The sequence below is a fragment of the Callorhinchus milii genome, unplaced genomic scaffold (genome assembly GCF_018977255.1).
Source record: "Callorhinchus milii isolate IMCB2004 unplaced genomic scaffold, IMCB_Cmil_1.0 Scaffold2, whole genome shotgun sequence".
Taxonomy (NCBI): Eukaryota; Metazoa; Chordata; class Chondrichthyes; order Chimaeriformes; family Callorhinchidae; genus Callorhinchus; species Callorhinchus milii.
In genome coordinates, this window is record NW_024704743.1 from 100703547 (window position 1) to 100722079 (window position 18533).

The 18533-nt window shown below is 39.3% G+C and overlaps 1 protein-coding gene across 2 annotated transcripts; it reads right to left on the minus strand.

The window, feature by feature from the left end:
- Window positions 1-744: 744 nt before the first annotated feature.
- Window positions 745-18152, minus strand: LOC103183463 (A-kinase anchor inhibitor 1). Of its 2 annotated transcripts, none has more exons than XR_488417.1 (2): window positions 8659-8830; window positions 745-1333 (listed from the first exon to the last, which is right to left on the minus strand). XR_488417.1 is itself a non-coding variant. In XM_007900949.2 (2 exons), exons 1-2 carry the CDS (start codon window positions 18078-18080, stop codon window positions 1143-1145), a joined length of 231 nt encoding a protein of 76 aa, XP_007899140.1. In that variant the 5' UTR covers window positions 18081-18152; the 3' UTR covers window positions 745-1142. The 2 variants fall into 2 exon arrangements, 1 of the variants encoding a protein (XP_007899140.1); XM_007900949.2 differs by lacking the exon at window positions 8659-8830 and adding an exon at window positions 18041-18152.
- Between the last annotated feature and the right edge of the window lie 381 nt (window positions 18153-18533).

Sequence of the window (18533 nt, forward strand, 5' to 3'; positions counted from 1 at the left end):
GTATACAGTCCTTGTTTTCAGAGTGGGTTTAGATGGAGATAATACGGCACATTAATACTTGTGTTTGCCAAACAAATATACTTATAGATACATATTCTCTAGTCTTTACAGTAATCTTCTATGAAGATTGCGACATTTCATTAACACTATCATTCATAAAAAAGATAAATAAAGAATTACAAGCAGTCTATCAGAAAGAATTAAAACCTTGCTGAAAGAAGGGAAGAGCAGGTGGTGAACAATTTATACTGAAGTCAAAATGGGAATCAATTTACTTAGCTGTTATTTTCCATAAAAAATCCTAAAGATTCAAATTTTAATTCTGAATTTCTTGGAGGGATTAAAATTAAACTTTTTCTATGACACAATTACACTTGTGCAGGCATAGCTCAACACTGTTTTCTAGCCTCTATGTACTATTGTAATAACATAAGGAAACTGCAAATGATAATATAATCCTTGCATTTAATATTCCCTTCTCGTTTTGCACAGTGCCATGGGATCCTTAACGTACACCTGAACAGGCAGACAGGACTTCGATTTAACATCTCATCCGGAGGACGGCACTTTCGACAATGCAACACAAACCCAGTATTGCATTGGAGTGTCAGCCTAGACTATGTGATTCCAAGTCCTGACATGCAGCTTGAACCCACAACGTTCAGACTCAGAGGCGAGAGTCCAACCACTGAGCCAGCTGACACATGATAATATTTTGACAAATATTACAAATGATGGCAAATGACAAATGATAAGCAGCAAAAATGTAAAGTAACAGCTAAGTAATTTGATTACCACTTTGAGATCAGTGTCAATTGTTCACTCCTGCTTCGGGCCTGAACTTTGTGCCAAAGTTGGGGGATGAAGAAGGGTTTTTACCTCTGTGGCCAGGGGTTTGACTGCAACTCAACTCATGTGATAATTAGCAAGTCATACGTCACATTGTTCTTCCCAATAATTCAACAATTCACGGCTCAAACAATTTTGACAAGGGAACGCGTACTAATAGCAAATCCTCCAGGATCTGAAAGAATACAACCGATGAATATTACCACATTCTGATAATGTGAACAGACTAATCATCTGTGACGACACAAATTCTGTTGTCACCGAACTATTGATCGTTCTCACGCTCTTTCAGTTCAGTTCTTTTCTCTTCGTGAGCTGCCTGCTGCCTCCAGCAGTGAACCTTTCTTCGCCTTTGCTTCCTTCTTGCCTTTGTGCTTTCTTTCTTGTGTGTACTGGTGCACAGCCTGTCGAACGACCTTGTCCACTATCTGCTTACTGACACTCTGCAGCTCTTCTTCCTGTGGATCATTCTCGGGCTGATCACCTGCCAGGAGATTGTAGACATGAATGCCATTGAATCAACTAACCATTGTATTTTAATGCAATGTGACTCTCCAAGGTGTCCTATTACATATAGTGGTAAAAAATAAAGTTTCATCAATGGTAATTAACACAAAATTGCCACCCAAACATCTGAAAGTGTCTCACAGGTAATTACTGAACAACAACAACAACTTGCACTTATATAGCGTCCTCCACGCAGGATGGCGTCTCAGAGCGATTAACAGAGGCGTAGCCTGACTCCAAGCTGGGGGAAGGGGGGAAGTAGGAAGTGGTCATAAACGCGGTTGAAGAAGAAAGTTATCAGTGGGAACTTGAAAGAGACGGCAAGGCAGATGGATTGAGGGAGAGTGTTCCAGAGTTTTGAGGCATAGTGGCTGAAACCACGACCTCCGATGGTGGGGTGGAAGGTGTGAGGGACGAGCAGGAGGCTGGTGCCAGTCGAGCGGAGGCGCTGGGTGGTGGATTAAGGAGTGAGGTGGTCGGAGATGTAGGGAGGTGCCAGGGAGTGAATGGATTTGAACACGAGTGAATGGATTTGAACGCTATTGACCCTCCTCTTCGACTATGCCATCGGCCACCCCCTTTGCCCTCCCTTCCCTTCTCCCCCCCTGACCCCAGCTCAGGTCTGAAATGCTGTACACTGTCCAGCGCCTTGGGACATCCTCCCGACATGAAAGGCACTATACAAATGTAATCTTGTTGTTTTTGTAGTGCCTGTTTTTGCAGGCAAAAGTGACAGCCATTTGTACTACAAATAGCTAGGAGTAAATGATCAATTAATCTGGAAAACTGCTGCTCAGGATATGAGGAGAAATCCATGTAAGGAGACAAAATATATTCCAGTATTGAATATTGCAATAAGGAAAGTATTTAAAATGTCACTGAATTGCAGTATTTGAATGACGTGGTCTATGGAACTTTTGATATCTAATCTAGTAGTTAGATGTTCACTAATGTTCATCAATTTTATAAAATAAAGCTTACCTTCCAGAGGCTGGTATTTAGGCATTCAGCATCTCTGCCCCCACAGTCTGGAACTCCCGCAATCCCTCCACCTCACCCCCTCTCTTGTCTCCTTCAAGTCTCGTCTAAAGACCTTCCTCTTCAACCGTGCCTTCAACCACCCCTGTCCTCCACCTTTCTTGACCCCAATTTCCAACTCGGGTCCAAAAAAAGCCTGATCATCCAGCACTCTGGGACGTCTTTGCAACATGAAGGGCACTATACAAGTGTAATTTGTTGTTGTTATTACATTGAACCCTGACTGCAGCTTATATTACAACTCATATTAGAAGTGTCCTCAAATTACATCAAGATTGGTCTTCACTTAGTGTTGCTCTGCAGGAACTCCTGGAATCCAACAGTTTCTTCCATACAAATATTCTGAATTGTCCAGGCAAAGCCCTGCAACTTCCACCCTACCAAACCTGATCACATAATTTGTGCACTGCTGATATTGCCACTTTGCATTTGCACTACTGTCTTAATAGTGCACTGATATTCTACGCATAGACAGCAGCGAAGGCCATCAATACCATATTATTTTACTGTTTGAGTAGCAGCAAAACAAAATATGTCATTGTTTAATTACAACATCAGCTTCCCGCTACCATTGCACTTCAGGAACAGATGCAGTAACAGTCACAAACAGGAAGTGATTTTATACTCCCAACTTCTCCTCTGTCCTGTCTTAATTATTATAATGGAAACATTATTTCAACTGCATCTTAGATCTCCTGTTACGCAGTAGCTGTGTAACATTTGAAAGCAACCTGCCAATTAAAGATGAAGTGCAAACATCAATTATCTGTGAGCCAGTCTGCTCCATGGCATCAGAGGGCCAATTACTGGCGGAGCAGGGAGCCTGGGAAAGACAAGGGTCAGCCACAGCAAATGTCACGATTGACAATTGCCTGCTTACAGCAAATATCAAATGCACAAACTAAGAGAGGCAAATGGTGGAGCTGCTATGAGAATTTTTTAATGAAAACTGTAGGTGTAAACGGTACTAGGTTAATCCATTTCTGAGGATAGCCAAGATACCAAATTCAGCTTGTGTCACCAAATATTTCTGCTGTGTTTTATGATTCCTCTCAGGCCAATTCAAGCAGCAACGTCACAAGGAAAGTTAATAATAAAAATTCTTGCATTTGATGTAGGGCCTTTCATGTCAGGAGGTGTCTCAAGGGCTTCACTTTGGTTTCCACAACAATTCAGTGAGATTTACTGTAAAATGTAGTGACCTTGTATTTGTAGGCGAACACATCAGCTAATTTGTGCACAGCAAATGTCCCACAAACAGCCATGAATTTGTGGAATCTTGTAGCTCAGTGGTTAGAGCACTCATCCCGCAGCAAGAGATCTGGGTTCGATTCCCAGCATATTGGACAAATTTCCTTACTCAATACTAGTTACTTAGCAGCAAGTAGGAACCCGATTGTTAGTCGATTGGCGGATTGCTTTTCCAAAGATAATAAACACTCAAAAAAAAATGTGGTCACTCACTCCACGATTGTTTGGGGGACACTGCTGTGTGCAATTGGCTGCCGCGCTTCGCCCACAAATATACAGTAAACTCACTTTACAGTATATTCTGGGAAGCGCTTTGAGACATCTAGAAGATGTGAAAAACGCTATATCAAATGCAAGGATTATTATTATTATGAAGTGAATGATCAATTTCATCTGAGTTGGTCAACACACTGGGAGATACTTCATTTACTTTTTCGAATAATGTCTTCGCATCTTTAATGTCCACCTGAACAGGCAGACAGAACTCTGGTTTTCTGTTTAATTTGAAGGACGGCACCTCCAATATTGCAGCACTTCCAGCTTTACATTAGAATTTCAACCTAGACTATGCAAGTTCCCAATATACGTCTTGAACCTGAGTTAGAGGCAAGATATAGTTGAGGTGGTTAACATCTATTATTGTACACTTTGGTGATGAAAAAATGACATTTGAAGTATTCCTTTAAAAGTCATTGGGACACTAGTTTTGAGTGGAGGCTTTATTGGTTTCCACAGCCTACATTTACAATAGAGCTCCATCAATTCGATCTTCGATGAATCACTTCCTCAAGCTGATTGCAATGGTTGTACAGCAGCACAAATAACCATGTCTTTAACTCCATTTATAGTAAGAGAAGAAGGGATGAAATGATTCTGTGTGATTTTCATCTTGAACTGGTGTGGAAAGCAAAATATACACAGGTTATAAGCAATGTTTGGCTACAAAATACACAAATCATTACACTTTACACTAAATCTTGTGAAATACCGAGATTTCCTCCTGACATGAAAGCCCTAAGTCAAATGCAAGGATTATCAGTATTATTATATTTTAGTCAGTTTCTTTTCTTGTAGCAAGAAGTGTGTTCACTGAGTGAAGGGAGTGGCCAGGTTTGTAGGGTTTAAGGAGGTCAAACAACAGATTTGATCTGATAATATCTGATGCGATAATTATCATGTACATGAGTAGAACTTCCACCTGGGTCCAGATCTACTTTTTAATTCAAAATTTCAGTGTACATCATTTGGCAAATTGTTCAAATTTTGACTTGAATTGGTTTTCGGTAATTCTGAAAAGAAAGTTATAGAAAACGAGGCTTCAAAATTAAAGGTTATATTTTTAAAAAATGCCAAATTGTGGAGCCTCTGAAATCCCACATTTATAGGGTAAATCAGACGCAGGTGAAATTTCTACCCACAGATCTGTTATGAAATGTCAAATTTACCCTCTTTGCTCCAGTTACTTCATGTTGGAGTAGGAAGAGAAGCTCATGATTGCCCCCTCGAGGGGCAGCCATTATAATAGCAGGTCTCCACCTCACTGAGAGTCTTCTAAACTTTGAAGCGAGGAAGGAATGAGGCCAGGTTGGTGGAGGGGCGATTTTCTCCTTATCAGTAACAGTGTGGGTCTTTTTAATCACAATATTCAGCTAGATCAACAATTAAACACTGTCAGCAGATGTGTTTTTTTTCAAAAAAACATAACTATTATTTGTGCATTTAATAAACAAACAAGTAACTGAATGAATGAGTTATAGTTTTCATTCAGCGGGTTTATTATTTCTGGGTGACATTGTTTGTGGGGCTTTGCTGGAATGCTTGTGTGTGTTTGTCGAGGTGTACATTGTTACACTGTCATCATAGTAAGATTTCCAATACGAATTCAAGATCCTCATCTTCGCCTACAAGGCCATTCACGGCCTTGCTCCCTCCTACCTCTCCGACCTACTATCCCCCTATCTACCTGCCCGTACCCTCCGTTCCTCTGGCTCTGGTCTGCTCCACATCCCCCGCCCCAACCGCCCTACCATCGGTTGCCGGGCCTTCAGCCTCTCAGCCCCCAGGCTCTGGAACTCCATCCCCCAGTGCCTTCGCCTTGCTTCCTCCCTTTCCTCCTTCAAGGCCGGTCTCAAGACCTTTCTCTTTGACCGTGCCTTCAGTTCCCCTCTCGATTCTCTACCCCTCCTCGCCCCCTCCCTTCCCTCCCCTCACCCTGACCATTTCCCCCCTGCTCGGGTCCTGACCAAACTGTCCAGCACTTTGGGACTTCCTCCCGACGTGAAAGGCGCTCTATAAATGAAATCTTGTTGTTGTTGTTGATTTAAGGTGTGATAGTAACCTTGAACCTTAAAAACTACAGATCACTCATGCCATCCCAGCTAATAACAGAAATGTTATTTTAATACCAGCTTCAGTGGCCAAATTTATGGTATTTGCAAAGCCATAGCCCATTGGACAAGTCTCTCTGCTCTAAAATTCCTCCTTCCATTTATATAATCCAGACAAAATGAATACATGCCCACTCACTTCCAGGGATCACTGATTAATAATTCCACTATGAACACTTATTGTTTGGATTAACTGTCATGACCTATATTATTAATAATACCACATTACACATGGTTTGCACTTGTCAAATAATGGAATCCACACATATGTATATACACACAAACACTCCGTGGCCCTGCTGACAATAGATCAGAAAAGTAGCAATTCACAAAATAAAAATAAATCCCTATCATCGTGATTCTAGCCCTGGCTGGCAGCTAATTACATAACAGTCACATTGGTAGCAGTAAACTTACATAACTAAACCTTTCGTAAACAACTACAACAACTTGCATTTATATAGTGCCCTAATAGCCAAGCTCAGTTGGTAGTACTCTTGCGTTTAAGTCAGAAATTTGTGTGTTCAAACCCAAAATTCCTTAAAAAATAAATGGATTACTCAATCTATGACTGTTTGTGGGACACTGCTGATTTCCACTGGCTGCCTTGTTTTGCCCACAAAATATATAATCAATTCAGTTTACTGTATATTCTGTGAAGCGCTTTGAGACTTCTCAAAGATGTGATAAGATGCTTTATCAAATGCAAGGATTATTATTACTGTTAGGATTTTGAGCTCACATAGTCCAGTGCTGGGGGGGTGTGCTTCATTGTTGGAATTGCAATCCTTTAGATGACCTGTTAAACCGATGTCCTGTTCAGGTGGATGTTCAAGGTCCCAGAGCACTAGTCGAAAATAGAAAGGAGGTTCGCCCAGTATCCTGGCTAAGAATCATATGGATAAAATTGGTGTGGAAATTGACTGCTGTATTTGCCTGTGAAGTGCTTTGAGATGTCCTCCTGCCGTGAATGATGCTGTATCAAATGCAAAATGCAAGGAATGCTATAAATTGGGCAGCAACACTCCCAAATTCCTAACTAATTCAGGACCAACAGGTTTCTGACAACTTCTGAAAAGAACTGCTTATTTGAGGTCTAAGTTACAAGTTAGGTTAACAACCCATATACAAAATAAAAACAGAAGTCGCTCAGCAGGTCAGACAGCATCTACGGAGAGAGGAAAGTGAGTTAACATTTCAAGTCAATGACCTCTCATCAGAACTGGGGGATGTTGGAAGGGAGGGGATTATAAAGAAAAACAGAGAAGGGGCCAGGAAAAGAAAAGCTGAACTTGTTCTCACATTGAACAACTTTTCCACTTACAAACTGCTCCCTTGCAACATCCCCCAGTTCTGATGAAAGGTCATCGACCTGAAACATTAAATCACACTCCTGTCTCCATTGATGCTGCCTGACCTGCTGAACATTCTCAGCGACTTCTGCTTTTATTTCAGATTTCTAGCATTCTGCAGTATTTAACCTGTACAGAAGATGGGTTAACGATTTGCAAAAGCACACAAATGTCCTTAATTATGTTACTAACAACATGAAGTATTCCAGCATCAGTTGTAAACCTCTCCACTGACTGTTAACTATGTAAGTAAAGGCACTAAAATTTCTTCTCTGCACAATATGTTTTGCACATGCTTTACCCAACCTGTGTATTTTGATTGTGGGAAAGTTAAACCAACTCATAAATAAGACTCCACTGCCATCAGAATAAAAGTGATCACATGCACACCAAGAAGACATCTCAGTTATAATTTAAAAAAGTGGTCACTCAATCCACAACTGTTTGTGGGACACTGCTGTGTGCAATTAGCTGCCACATTTTGCCCACAAATTATGCAGTCAATTCACTTTTCAGTATATTCTGTGAAGCGCTTTGAGATGTCTTGTAGACTTAATAAAGCGCTACATCAAATGCAAGGATTATTATATTATTATGATCATGAAATATCTCGACAGAGGACTTGAAACTAGGTATTTTTCTTTGTTCATATAACATAGAAATACGGAATCAGAAACTCTTAAATTTTTTATTTAAACTTCACAAAGCAAAGGCAGGTGACAGAATATTAATTAAATAAAATTAGATTAAATAACAAAAATGTAAAGCAGGGTTTTTAAATAAGAAAGAAACTGAGTATTGCCTGTTTAACTAGTGGAAAATGCGTCAGACTATTATTTTGGTAAAGTATTTTGAGAATGCTTTTTAATTTAAACATCAGATTGCCTGCAAAAACAAGAGATTAAGCTTATAATGCAGGTTGGCATGAAAAATGGCAACAATACACTTTTCAATGAATTAATAATTGTTAAGAGAGCTTTAACTTGGCTTAAACTAATATTTCAGATAAAACAATTGATATATTGTACCTTGATATTATGAGCTAGCTCTCTGTCACGGGTGTTGTTGATACAGACTTAGAAACAGAAATGAACAAATATAGGTACTAGTCAATATCCTTCAATACTATCATGTGTCACTTATTATATCTTTTTCTACTTAACAATGGTTAGATATGAGGCATATAGGTTCCTTTCCAGTCCTTATTAAAACTTTTTAAGAGTACAAAGTGCATCTATAGCATTTATAGTCAAGCAGAAGTAATTGTTTCTCACCTGCATCTAACACCATAGTACAGTAGTGGGTTGATACACAGAGTTGAGTTAGTAACAGCCGAGAATGTGAGAGATTCGGTATTCAGTCAGGTCTGGTGATGAGAATTACTGAACAAAACCAGTCGTCTTCCCTTCTTGCCCAACAAAATGATTTGAGACTGTTCTCGAACTGAAAAAATGACTGACAATCCAAGGCTGTCATTTGCAAATGGTCTTTTTTGGGGGGACTGATCAGATCGCTACTTGAAACCTTCTCAGCGGGAAGACAGCTAATTGCTCCTAATTGCAGGCTGCCATTCCTGAAGGGTGGATCATGGCATTAGCATTCTCACTGCCAGAGCTCCAGTTAAACTCACAGAACACTGATTCAAATATCTGTTTTTCTAGTCTAACAAGATTCCATATGCAGAACAATTGACAATGATTGAATCTAAACAAATAGTCTGAATTATCACTGTAATTGTCTCTGGATAAAAAGCCCAGCATGTTTTATGTGTATAACATTTGGAGGATATAAATATTTTACTATGGTTTAATGATCACATTTGTCTGTTCATTCTCTATATGCAGATAAGGACTTTGTGATACTATCTTAATAATTTTTGAATATCCTGGACATTGTATACGGATTAAACTTAATCGCGACAACGTTTTTTAAATTTGGCAATTAATCTTTAGTCATTATGTCATCTTTTTCCTTTTCTTTATTACGCTTCCCTAATAATAATAGTCCTTCCATTGTCATCACTCTACAAAAAAGGTACTATGTAAATGCAAGTTGTTGTACTTCTGACACCTGAGAAGAGATGAACAGATGATTTGACTTCAATGGTAATGTTCTTCAGAGTTATATCGTAGGAACAAAAAAACATTTGCTATTCTCACCTAAATATTGTTGCTGCTTTTATCGTTTGTGCCCCCGACTCCAGAATTCTTTCATAATGCAAATGTGTTACAATTTTAAGTGTACTTCCTGATTATTAACAATCAGAAAATATGTAGAATAGTAAACAATGCATTGTTGATTAATCCCTTATAAAGATGCTGAATAAATACTTGTTTCGTTGAGGCTGGTCTGTAAATGTATTGATCTGGCAGTGTGATTTTATTGGACTTTCTCTAGAGAATATACACAGAAAATAAGGCTCGGTGGTGCTTTATGATGGGAATTTGGAAATGCCATTATTCCTGGATTGGTTAATATACCTTACTTATATTGATACCTTGGAGTTTTCACTCTTTGATATAGGAGGATACTCCACATTACCTGCTTGGAACTTTTATCTGTGGATATTCAGCATAATCAGGAGATTAAATAAATCAGGGAACACCCATTCCAACACATTTGTACATGATTAGAACCACAGAAGCTTTACACAGAAGAAGGCCATTTGGCCTATCATGTCTATTTTCACTCTTTTAAAAAAATTCATTCATTCCCATTTACTTACCGTCTGAAATTGTATTATTTAGGGTATACTTCCTTGCCTTATTCCTTTTCTCAAAATGTCTAACCTCACACCTTTTCTACATTAAATTCCATGTGCCATCTCTGTACCCAATTTATTAATCTAACCATGTCTTCCTGAACTTTTTAACTAACAGCCACACTTCCTGAACCAGAACGATACTTTAAGATGCATGAAGACAATAGAATGAGAGGACACAGGTTTAGAGTTGCAAAAGGTAATTTCAGGATAGATACCAAGAATTATTTCTGTACCCGGAGCGTAATTGTTTACTTGAATAGGTTGCCAGAAAGGACGGTTGAGACCAGGACACTGGACTCCTTTTAACAACAGCTTGATGTTGTTATGGAATGACAAGTGTTCTAGAAGGATGAGATCAGATGGGGCGAAGGGCCTTCTTCATCCGAACTAATTTTGTGTCATCTGCAAACGTAGAAATTGTACCCCTTATACCAGAATCCAAACTGTGTATATAATTGGAGATACGTAGTGATTCCAACACAGACCCTTGGGGGGACATCACTAGTTACATTTCTCCATTTCAAATCATGCCTATGTGCTCCTGAACTTTGTTTCCTATTTTTTAACCAACTTTACTTCCATGCTGGGGTCCTGTAGCTCAGTGGTTAGAGCACTCGCTTTGCAAGTGAGAGACCTGAGTTCAATTCCAGACAGGGCGAAACCTTGGGCAAGTTTCCTTACTCCACACGCCTAATAATAATCACTCCAAAAACCCAAAACAATAATAAATTGGTCATTTTCAATCTACGACTGTTTGTGGGACATTGCTGTGCGCAATTGGCTGCCGCATTCGCCCACAAATATACAGTCAATTCACTTTACAGTGTGTTCTGTGAAGCACTTTGGGACGTCCTCCCGACATGAAAAGTGCTATATCAAATGCAAGGATTATTATTATTATTATTATTATGCTGCCACCTTATTACCATGCACCTTAGTTTTTCTTAACAAGCCTCCTATGAGGCACCTGATCAAAAGATCTCGAAAAAAATCTTTTGAGTTGCAAAAATAAAATTTAGATGAAATGAGGCTCAGAGTAAGAACAGCAAACTAATAGCAAATAAAAATGATTCAATCAGGAGGAGCACCAAATCTAAACATAAATTGGCCCACTTTAGCTTCATTTATCAACAGCCCAAATTTGGACATCTTTAGATGGTTGGTGTTGTCCCTTAAAAAATAACTGATGCTCCTTTTGATGTATATATCACAATACTCACTTGTCTGTTACACAATTTCCTGCGTGTCCTAAATGTCTTAAAATGGGCTTCTATCTGTTGCTTGAGTAAATTTCCATTGTCCTGGGGATCAGTTTTGGGGGAGTGGATCTAACAAGGACTGGATAAAGAATCTCAAAACCTATTTCTAAGATGACTGTTACAGTTAGAAGAGAGATTAGACTTTTATCCCGACTAAATTGAATTAAGGTCCCAGAAGTGAAAGTGCAGTGTGCTCGCTGCACTGTAATATCCAAGACTATTTACCTGATCACTGGCAGTTTAGTGAACAACAATAGCGACAACAACAAAATTACATTTGTAAAGCGTCTTTCATGTTGGGAGGATGTCCCAAGGTGCTGAACAGTTGGGGATCAGGACTTGAGCATGGGGGTTACAAGGTTGGGGTGAGGGAGTGCAGAGGGGGTAGGAGGGCAGCTGAAGGCACAGTCGAAAAGGAGGGTCTTGAGTCGTGCCTTGAAGGAGGCAATGGAGAGAGCAAGGTGAAGGGATTGCAGGATGGAGTTCCAAAGGGTGGGGGCAGAGAGGCTGAAAGCCGGGACGAAGATGGTAGGGCGGATCGGGCGGGACACATGGAGCGAGCAGGAGCCAGCTGAAGGGAGGCAGCGGACAGGTTGATAGGTGATCGGCAGGTCAGAGAAGTAGGAGGGGGTAAGGCCTTGAAAGTGAGGATGAGGATTTTGAATTCTATCCTCTGAGGGATGGGGAGCCAGTGGAGCCGGGCGAGGGTGGGAGGGATGGTGAGTATGTAATCTTGTTAAAATGTGGGAATGCCTTTGGCAACATCAATTCTCATGTTAAATTGAATCAGTGGATATCAACTATACTGTTCAACTGGCAGGTGACGTACCATCAACATTCTGTATTTCATTTAGAAAATCTGCTCCCAACAGAAGTACCTTCAGACTGACTGTGATTGCTTTACACCGCTGGTTGCAGTTAACCTATAAGCAGTACACTGCCGTTGGAATTACTTTCCTCTCCAGGGAATTATTCTCTTCCTCCAGATTCTGTGATTAGGCAAATGGAATCTCATCCATAATTTAACATATCGCTCTAGTATGCATCAATGCCAGGGATTTTTAGTTGCTGCAGATTGCGGTTGTCATCCTATTGAGATTTATCATTCTTCTGATTTCAGTCCAGTTTATTCATGTGTCTCTTTCCACTTCACTTTTTGTAGCCTGGAATCTAATGCTCCATATTTTCTTCACAACTTATTAAATTGTTGGAATTTTTTTTCGTTTTTGCTGCTGGCAGCTGGTAAAGGTAAATATTTCAGTGACATATTCATCTTCACAAGCCTTCATTAAGTAAACATTACAACATAAGCATATGGATCATTTCATTCAGAACAGATTTAATTTAAGATGTTTTATTTGAAAGTTGTCTTTCTTAGGTAAACCCGGATTGCTCAATAAGAAATAAGAATATTCTTTAAGGGAGTTTAGAAGGAATGTCTTTACACAGCAGTTGGCAAGAATGTGGAATTGTCATTAGCTGTGGTTCAATCAGAAAGTATTTAAGAGGGAGCCTTGTGTGCAGTACATATATATATATATCTTTAAAAAATTGGTCACTCTATCCATGACTGTTTGTGGGACACTGCTGTATGCAATTGGCTGCTGCATTTCACCCACAAAATATACAGTCAATTCATTTTACGGTATATACTGTGAAGCATTTTGAGACATCTCGAAGACCTGATAAGGAGCTATATCAAACACAAGGATGTTATTATAAACACCAGCATGGACTAGTTGAGCCGAAGGACCTATTTTGCCCAGAGGTAACATCACCCACCTCTGCCTGTATCCTGGATTCCCTCCGCCATGCCTCTTCCTTTCCCACCTTTAAAATCTGCCGTAAGACCTTTCTTTTAAACTGCACTTTTGATCAGTTATGTCACCTATTTGGATCTGTGAAGCACATTGAGACGTACTTTCTTATTGGCATTTTCAGAGGTTTCAGCTCAACATCTGCTAACGCTTGGTGCAAGATTCATACATAGCTATGATGTGTTTTAATGTGACTTGATTCGGGAGGCACTGAATGCTCCATTCTCCTAGGTAAGTAACACATCCAGTGGCAGCTGATTCATCAGTAAATACGTGGTATGGAGGGAACAGGGAAGAGTCCACTCTTCTGGATGCAGAAAATTAACTTGTGGCCGAGCAGCTGTAGAAATCTAGAAATTAAGCGAATGCAGAACTGGAACGGAAAGGAAATAGCAGCTGTATGGGTAAATACTTACTATTGGATCAACCCTCATATGTCTTGGCTAAACACACTGCTCTGAGGTTCTTATCATTGCTGCCAGTGAGATGAGGTTATTAAAAATGTTTTAGACACTAATCACAGTGAAACAAAAGGCTTGTGATCAGATGCCAAACAGATGGATCATATTAAACACCAATGGCAAGGAGCAGATGCATTACAAATGGACCAGCTAAGCCCAGGTCACCCAGTGCAGTCATTCTGAATTTGCTGGCTATTCACAGAATAAGTTCTCAAAACCATACTTAAATTGTTTCCTTGATGTTGTAGCCTTCAAATAACACAAAATGAAAAGATATAAAACTGACTCCAACTTATGACCAATGAACAATGACTGGCCCAGGTTATAGGATCCTCCTCTTTGACCTTGCCCTCCCCCCCCTAAGCTCGGCATCAAGTTCCTCCACTGTTAAGTGCTCCAAGATGCTACCCATGTGAAGGCACTATATAAATGCAAGTTGTTGTTTCCACAGAGCCGACTGATTGATTGATTTAATTTATTGGTCAGGCCGGTGTTTCACACATGGGAAACTCATCACCATGCTTAACAATATCCAAACCTGAGAGTTCCACACATGGAAGGAAATTTGCATTTGTCTGGAAATCAGCAGAGTTTAACCAGCTAAAGCTGCATAGTTTGCCATTGACTGAACTGTCTGGCAAGCTTCCCTAATGACCATCCTACTTGTTAGGGTTTTGGCTTGTGGGATTAGCTTAGTTGGAAGAAAAGAATACCTACCCCACTCTGCCCCTCCAAATCATGCCAGCAAACATACCGGCTGCTCTGTTATCAGCAGTACCTTGGAGTACATGTGGCTCAGGAACCAAGCTACCAATAACACCACCAGAGGTTGCCAAGCACATCACAAGCAAGGCTGGCAGGATCCAAATGGGGGAAGTATCCCAGCCCCCATTAACTGGCTTGCTCCTTCAAGTCCTACTATTGAGATCAGCTGCCTGGTCTGTCATCAACAGTGCCTTGGAATATTACCAAGAATGCACCTGAAAGACATATGGTCTGAAGCATTTTTTAAGATTTCATCTTTTCTTAATCAATGGAGGCTTGGCCACATCACGTCAGTATGATTCAATGATAATGAGAGGTGTCAGCCTGGCTTGGTTGGTAGCACTCTCATCTCTGAATCAGAGGGATGTGGATTCAAGCCCCTCATTGGTATTTTGAACTCAATACAAGCTGACACCCCAATGCAATGCTAGGGTGCTATGCTTTGTTGTAATCCTTCAGATGAGCATTAAACAGAGGTCCTGCCTGTGCCTGTACAGGTAAATGCTAAAGATCCCATGGTACTATTCAAAAAGAGAAGGGAGTTTCTCCCAGTGTCCTGGCCAACAATCCCTCAGATAAAATTGGCCACTCAATCCATAGCTGCTTGTTGGAAATTGTTGTGTGCAAATTGGCTCCAATATTAGCCTGAAAATACACACAGTCATATCACTTTACAGTATATCCTGTGAAGCTCTTTAAGATGTCTCGTTACCATGATATCAAATCCAAAGATTATTATTATATGAAATTGGTCAATCGCTCTATGACGGTTTGTGGTACATTGCTATGTGCAAATTGGCTGCTGCATTTGCCCACAGTCACTAAATCAGTAAATTTTGCAAAGTGTTTTGAGACGTTTTGATGTCATAATAAGGCGCTGTATCTAGTGTAAGGATTATTATATTATTTAGGAAAAAGCTGATTCATTCATTGCCTTTACAGAAAAGCAAGATTATGCTGCAAGAAAGCTTTTTATAAGCATAAAAGGTGTCAAAGTGTAGTATTTACTAACCAGGAATTGCTGTAATAAAAGTGACTTCTGTTTTGCACATTTTGTTAACATTGTGTCCCAAGTTGCAAGTTCTCAGAATGTAGCTCTAGTCATAAAACACAATAGCTAAATCCTATCCGTAAAATCGCAAGCCACGGGGAAAACAGGCAATTTCTATTCCTGACATTTCCTTACTCAGGGGAAACAAATTTAGAATAAGATACTGAAAGAAATCTAATGGCTAGATTAATATTTTAAAAGCACACTGTTTAAATCTAACAGCATTGGAGTACTTCACAGAACCTACCAGAGTAATTAGATACATTAAGACAGGCAGAGGTTTAACTGTCTTTAAGTTACACCCTCCTAAAGGCATTATTAATGCAAATGTCCTAATGGTATATTACTCTTTATTGATATGACTGATTCAATTTCTTGCCTCGGAACAAAACAATAATATATTTTATTTAAAAATCTCATTGTTTCGTAGTCATTGTCTCATGTAAAAGGCAAACAAAACAATGTGTTTTTAGCAGCACAGTAAATTTACTGCACCTAAATCTAGCATTTGAAAACTTCCCCAAAAAGCCACTGAAAGAATTTTATTTTCTGAACCTTTTTCTGACTCTCCACTCCATTGCCACTGTGTGGCTGAAAATTAAATGCACTATAATAATATGTGCAATCTCAAAACCATCTGGATGCAATTTTCACTTGAGACAAGATTGTAGTAATACTATAAAATATACTTGCATTCAATATAGCATCTTATCACATCATCAAAACATTTCAAAAGCTTCACAGGATATATGGCTAAGTGATGTGACTATTTTGTGGGTGAAAGAGGCAGCCAATTTGCCCACAGCAATGTCTGACAACAAAATTTTAAAACTAGAGTAACTGATAAATCTTGTTAAGCAAAAGTCAACAGTAAAGACTATGCCACATTCTCCAGTATATTTGATAGGCATTATTGATTTCTTGATTCTGGTAAAACATAATAATCTGTTAATATTTGGAAGTTGATCTGGATCGGAGCTGCAATATGTATCACTGCCATTAAATCTTAACCTTTTCATATCAGATCTATTACAACATCATATCAATTTCCCATAGTGTTCCTAGCCTTTGTTGTGCTGTTACAGATATTTGTCCTTGGGACGTCCTCCCGACGTGAAAGGCACTATACAAATGTAATTTTGTTGTTGTTGTTTATTGCATAATAACAACAAGCTACAAAAGACATCAAACAGACTTACAAGATACTACCTTCACACAGTCACAGCTGCACCAATTTTTCAGTGTCATATTCAAATTGATTCTCTCTCCCTACCCCCCATATTGTAGCTACCCAATTTAGTGACCTTTTCCACAGAGCAGATCATTAGGTGTTCTTAAATATACTACCAGGTTTGAATGTGAGTACTGAATTTATTTCAGTTCATAAATTTGCATTCATTGGACTCCTGATCTCAACAGTTCCATTGGAAGCAGAACATGACACCATGAAAATAAACCAGAAAAATGGAGCTACAGATTGTTCTAAAGAAGAGGCCCTTTGGGGAATTATTGGGTCTGTGAAGCTTTCAAATCTCCTCATAAAATTCTCTCTTTGTACAACAAATGTTCTGGATCCTGGATTAGCATATTGATGAGAAAGCATATGACAGGCTATTTCTGCTGATACACAGTTACTAATTGCAGAGATCTTTACTGACAGTTTAGAAAAGGGTGAAACTTGTTTAGGCATTGCTGTGGAAATAGGGATATTGATGGTGTTACTAATTGTCACATTAATGTGCCTTTACTAGAACTTGTGCTTCCATTTGGGTGGACTGACTTTGTAAATTCTAGTTTTATGCATTTTTTAAAACCCCGTCAAGACTGTTTAATCTGGACAGTCGAGCCTTGATTGTAAGAAGTGAGAGTGCTACCACCAGGTTAGAGCACTCGCCTTGCAAGCGAGACACCTGGGTTCAATTCCAGGCCGGGCGAAACCTTGGGCAAGTGTCCTTACTCCACACGCCTAATAATAATCCCTCCAAAACAAAATAATAATAAACTGGTTATTTTTCAGTCCATGTCTGTTTGTAGGACACTGCTGTGCGCAATTGGCTGCCGCGTTTCGCCCACAAATATACGGTCAATTCACTTTGCAGTCTATTCTGTTAAGCGCTTTGAGATGTTGAGAAGACGTGAAAAGCGCTATATCAAATGTAAGGGATTATTATTATTATAATCTCCGTACATTACATTGCCAACATGCACTGCATCCCTTTCACATGCTCAAACTCCATAAATCAAACTGTCCGTGTTATTTTTTCTTTGAAACATGTTAAAAGTATAGTATGCAATAGGTACTTGTTTACCTGTTTAAACTGTAATAACTACAACAATTGTGTGAGTTTAACTCCATTTCCCATGATCAAAAAGTTCCCTGGTTTAGATGGAGGATTCCATAGTGCTCCAGGCCCTGCACTCTTCAGCTTCAAGAATTCAGCAAAATTAAACTTTCAGTACAATATTTCTTGCAAACCAAATGGTAATCCATATGAGCATAGTTTGTTCCAAGTTATTTTAAAAAATCGATTATGTTTACCTTCTGCAGCAGATTCAATTCGGTAAGCACGTCCTCTCATCTGTCTGAATTTGAGCAAAGGTCAAACGAAAGAATGAAACAAGATCAATAGAAGGCTTTGCTGTGAACTGTGAGACAGAAAGCTTCCCTTGGCTCCCCAAGGTCACACTCTGCAAACTGGCAGATGTCTGTAATGGAAGATGAATGCACACTTATGGAATCTTAAATAATTTGTCTCATCTCCTTTCTGTAGTATGAATTCTTTTGTTCGAGTTTACATCGACTGTGAGGTTATGTTACAAATGTTATTGCACATGTACTTTGTTTGAAAATATATATTTATTTATAAATATAATATTTAGTTCAACAGAAATCCAAAACAAAACACATCTTCTGTTACAATTTTTTCCTTTTTTTCTCCCAAAACAAAACATTCCATTGCTTACGGTACATTCCTTCCCCGCACATAGGTTGTCCACACATTTTTTTTTGGGACACTCCCTTTAACACATTC

Bases quoted from the DNA above. Each gene is read 5' to 3' on its own strand.
- LOC103183463 (XM_007900949.2), bottom strand. From the start codon at position 18,080: ATGAGAGGACGTGCTTACCGAATTGAATCTGCTGCAGAAG. The intron at 1,334-18,040 runs GTAAACATAATC...ATCTCCTGGCAG, and splicing joins AATTGAATCTGCTGCAGAAG to GTGATCAGCCCGAGAATGAT.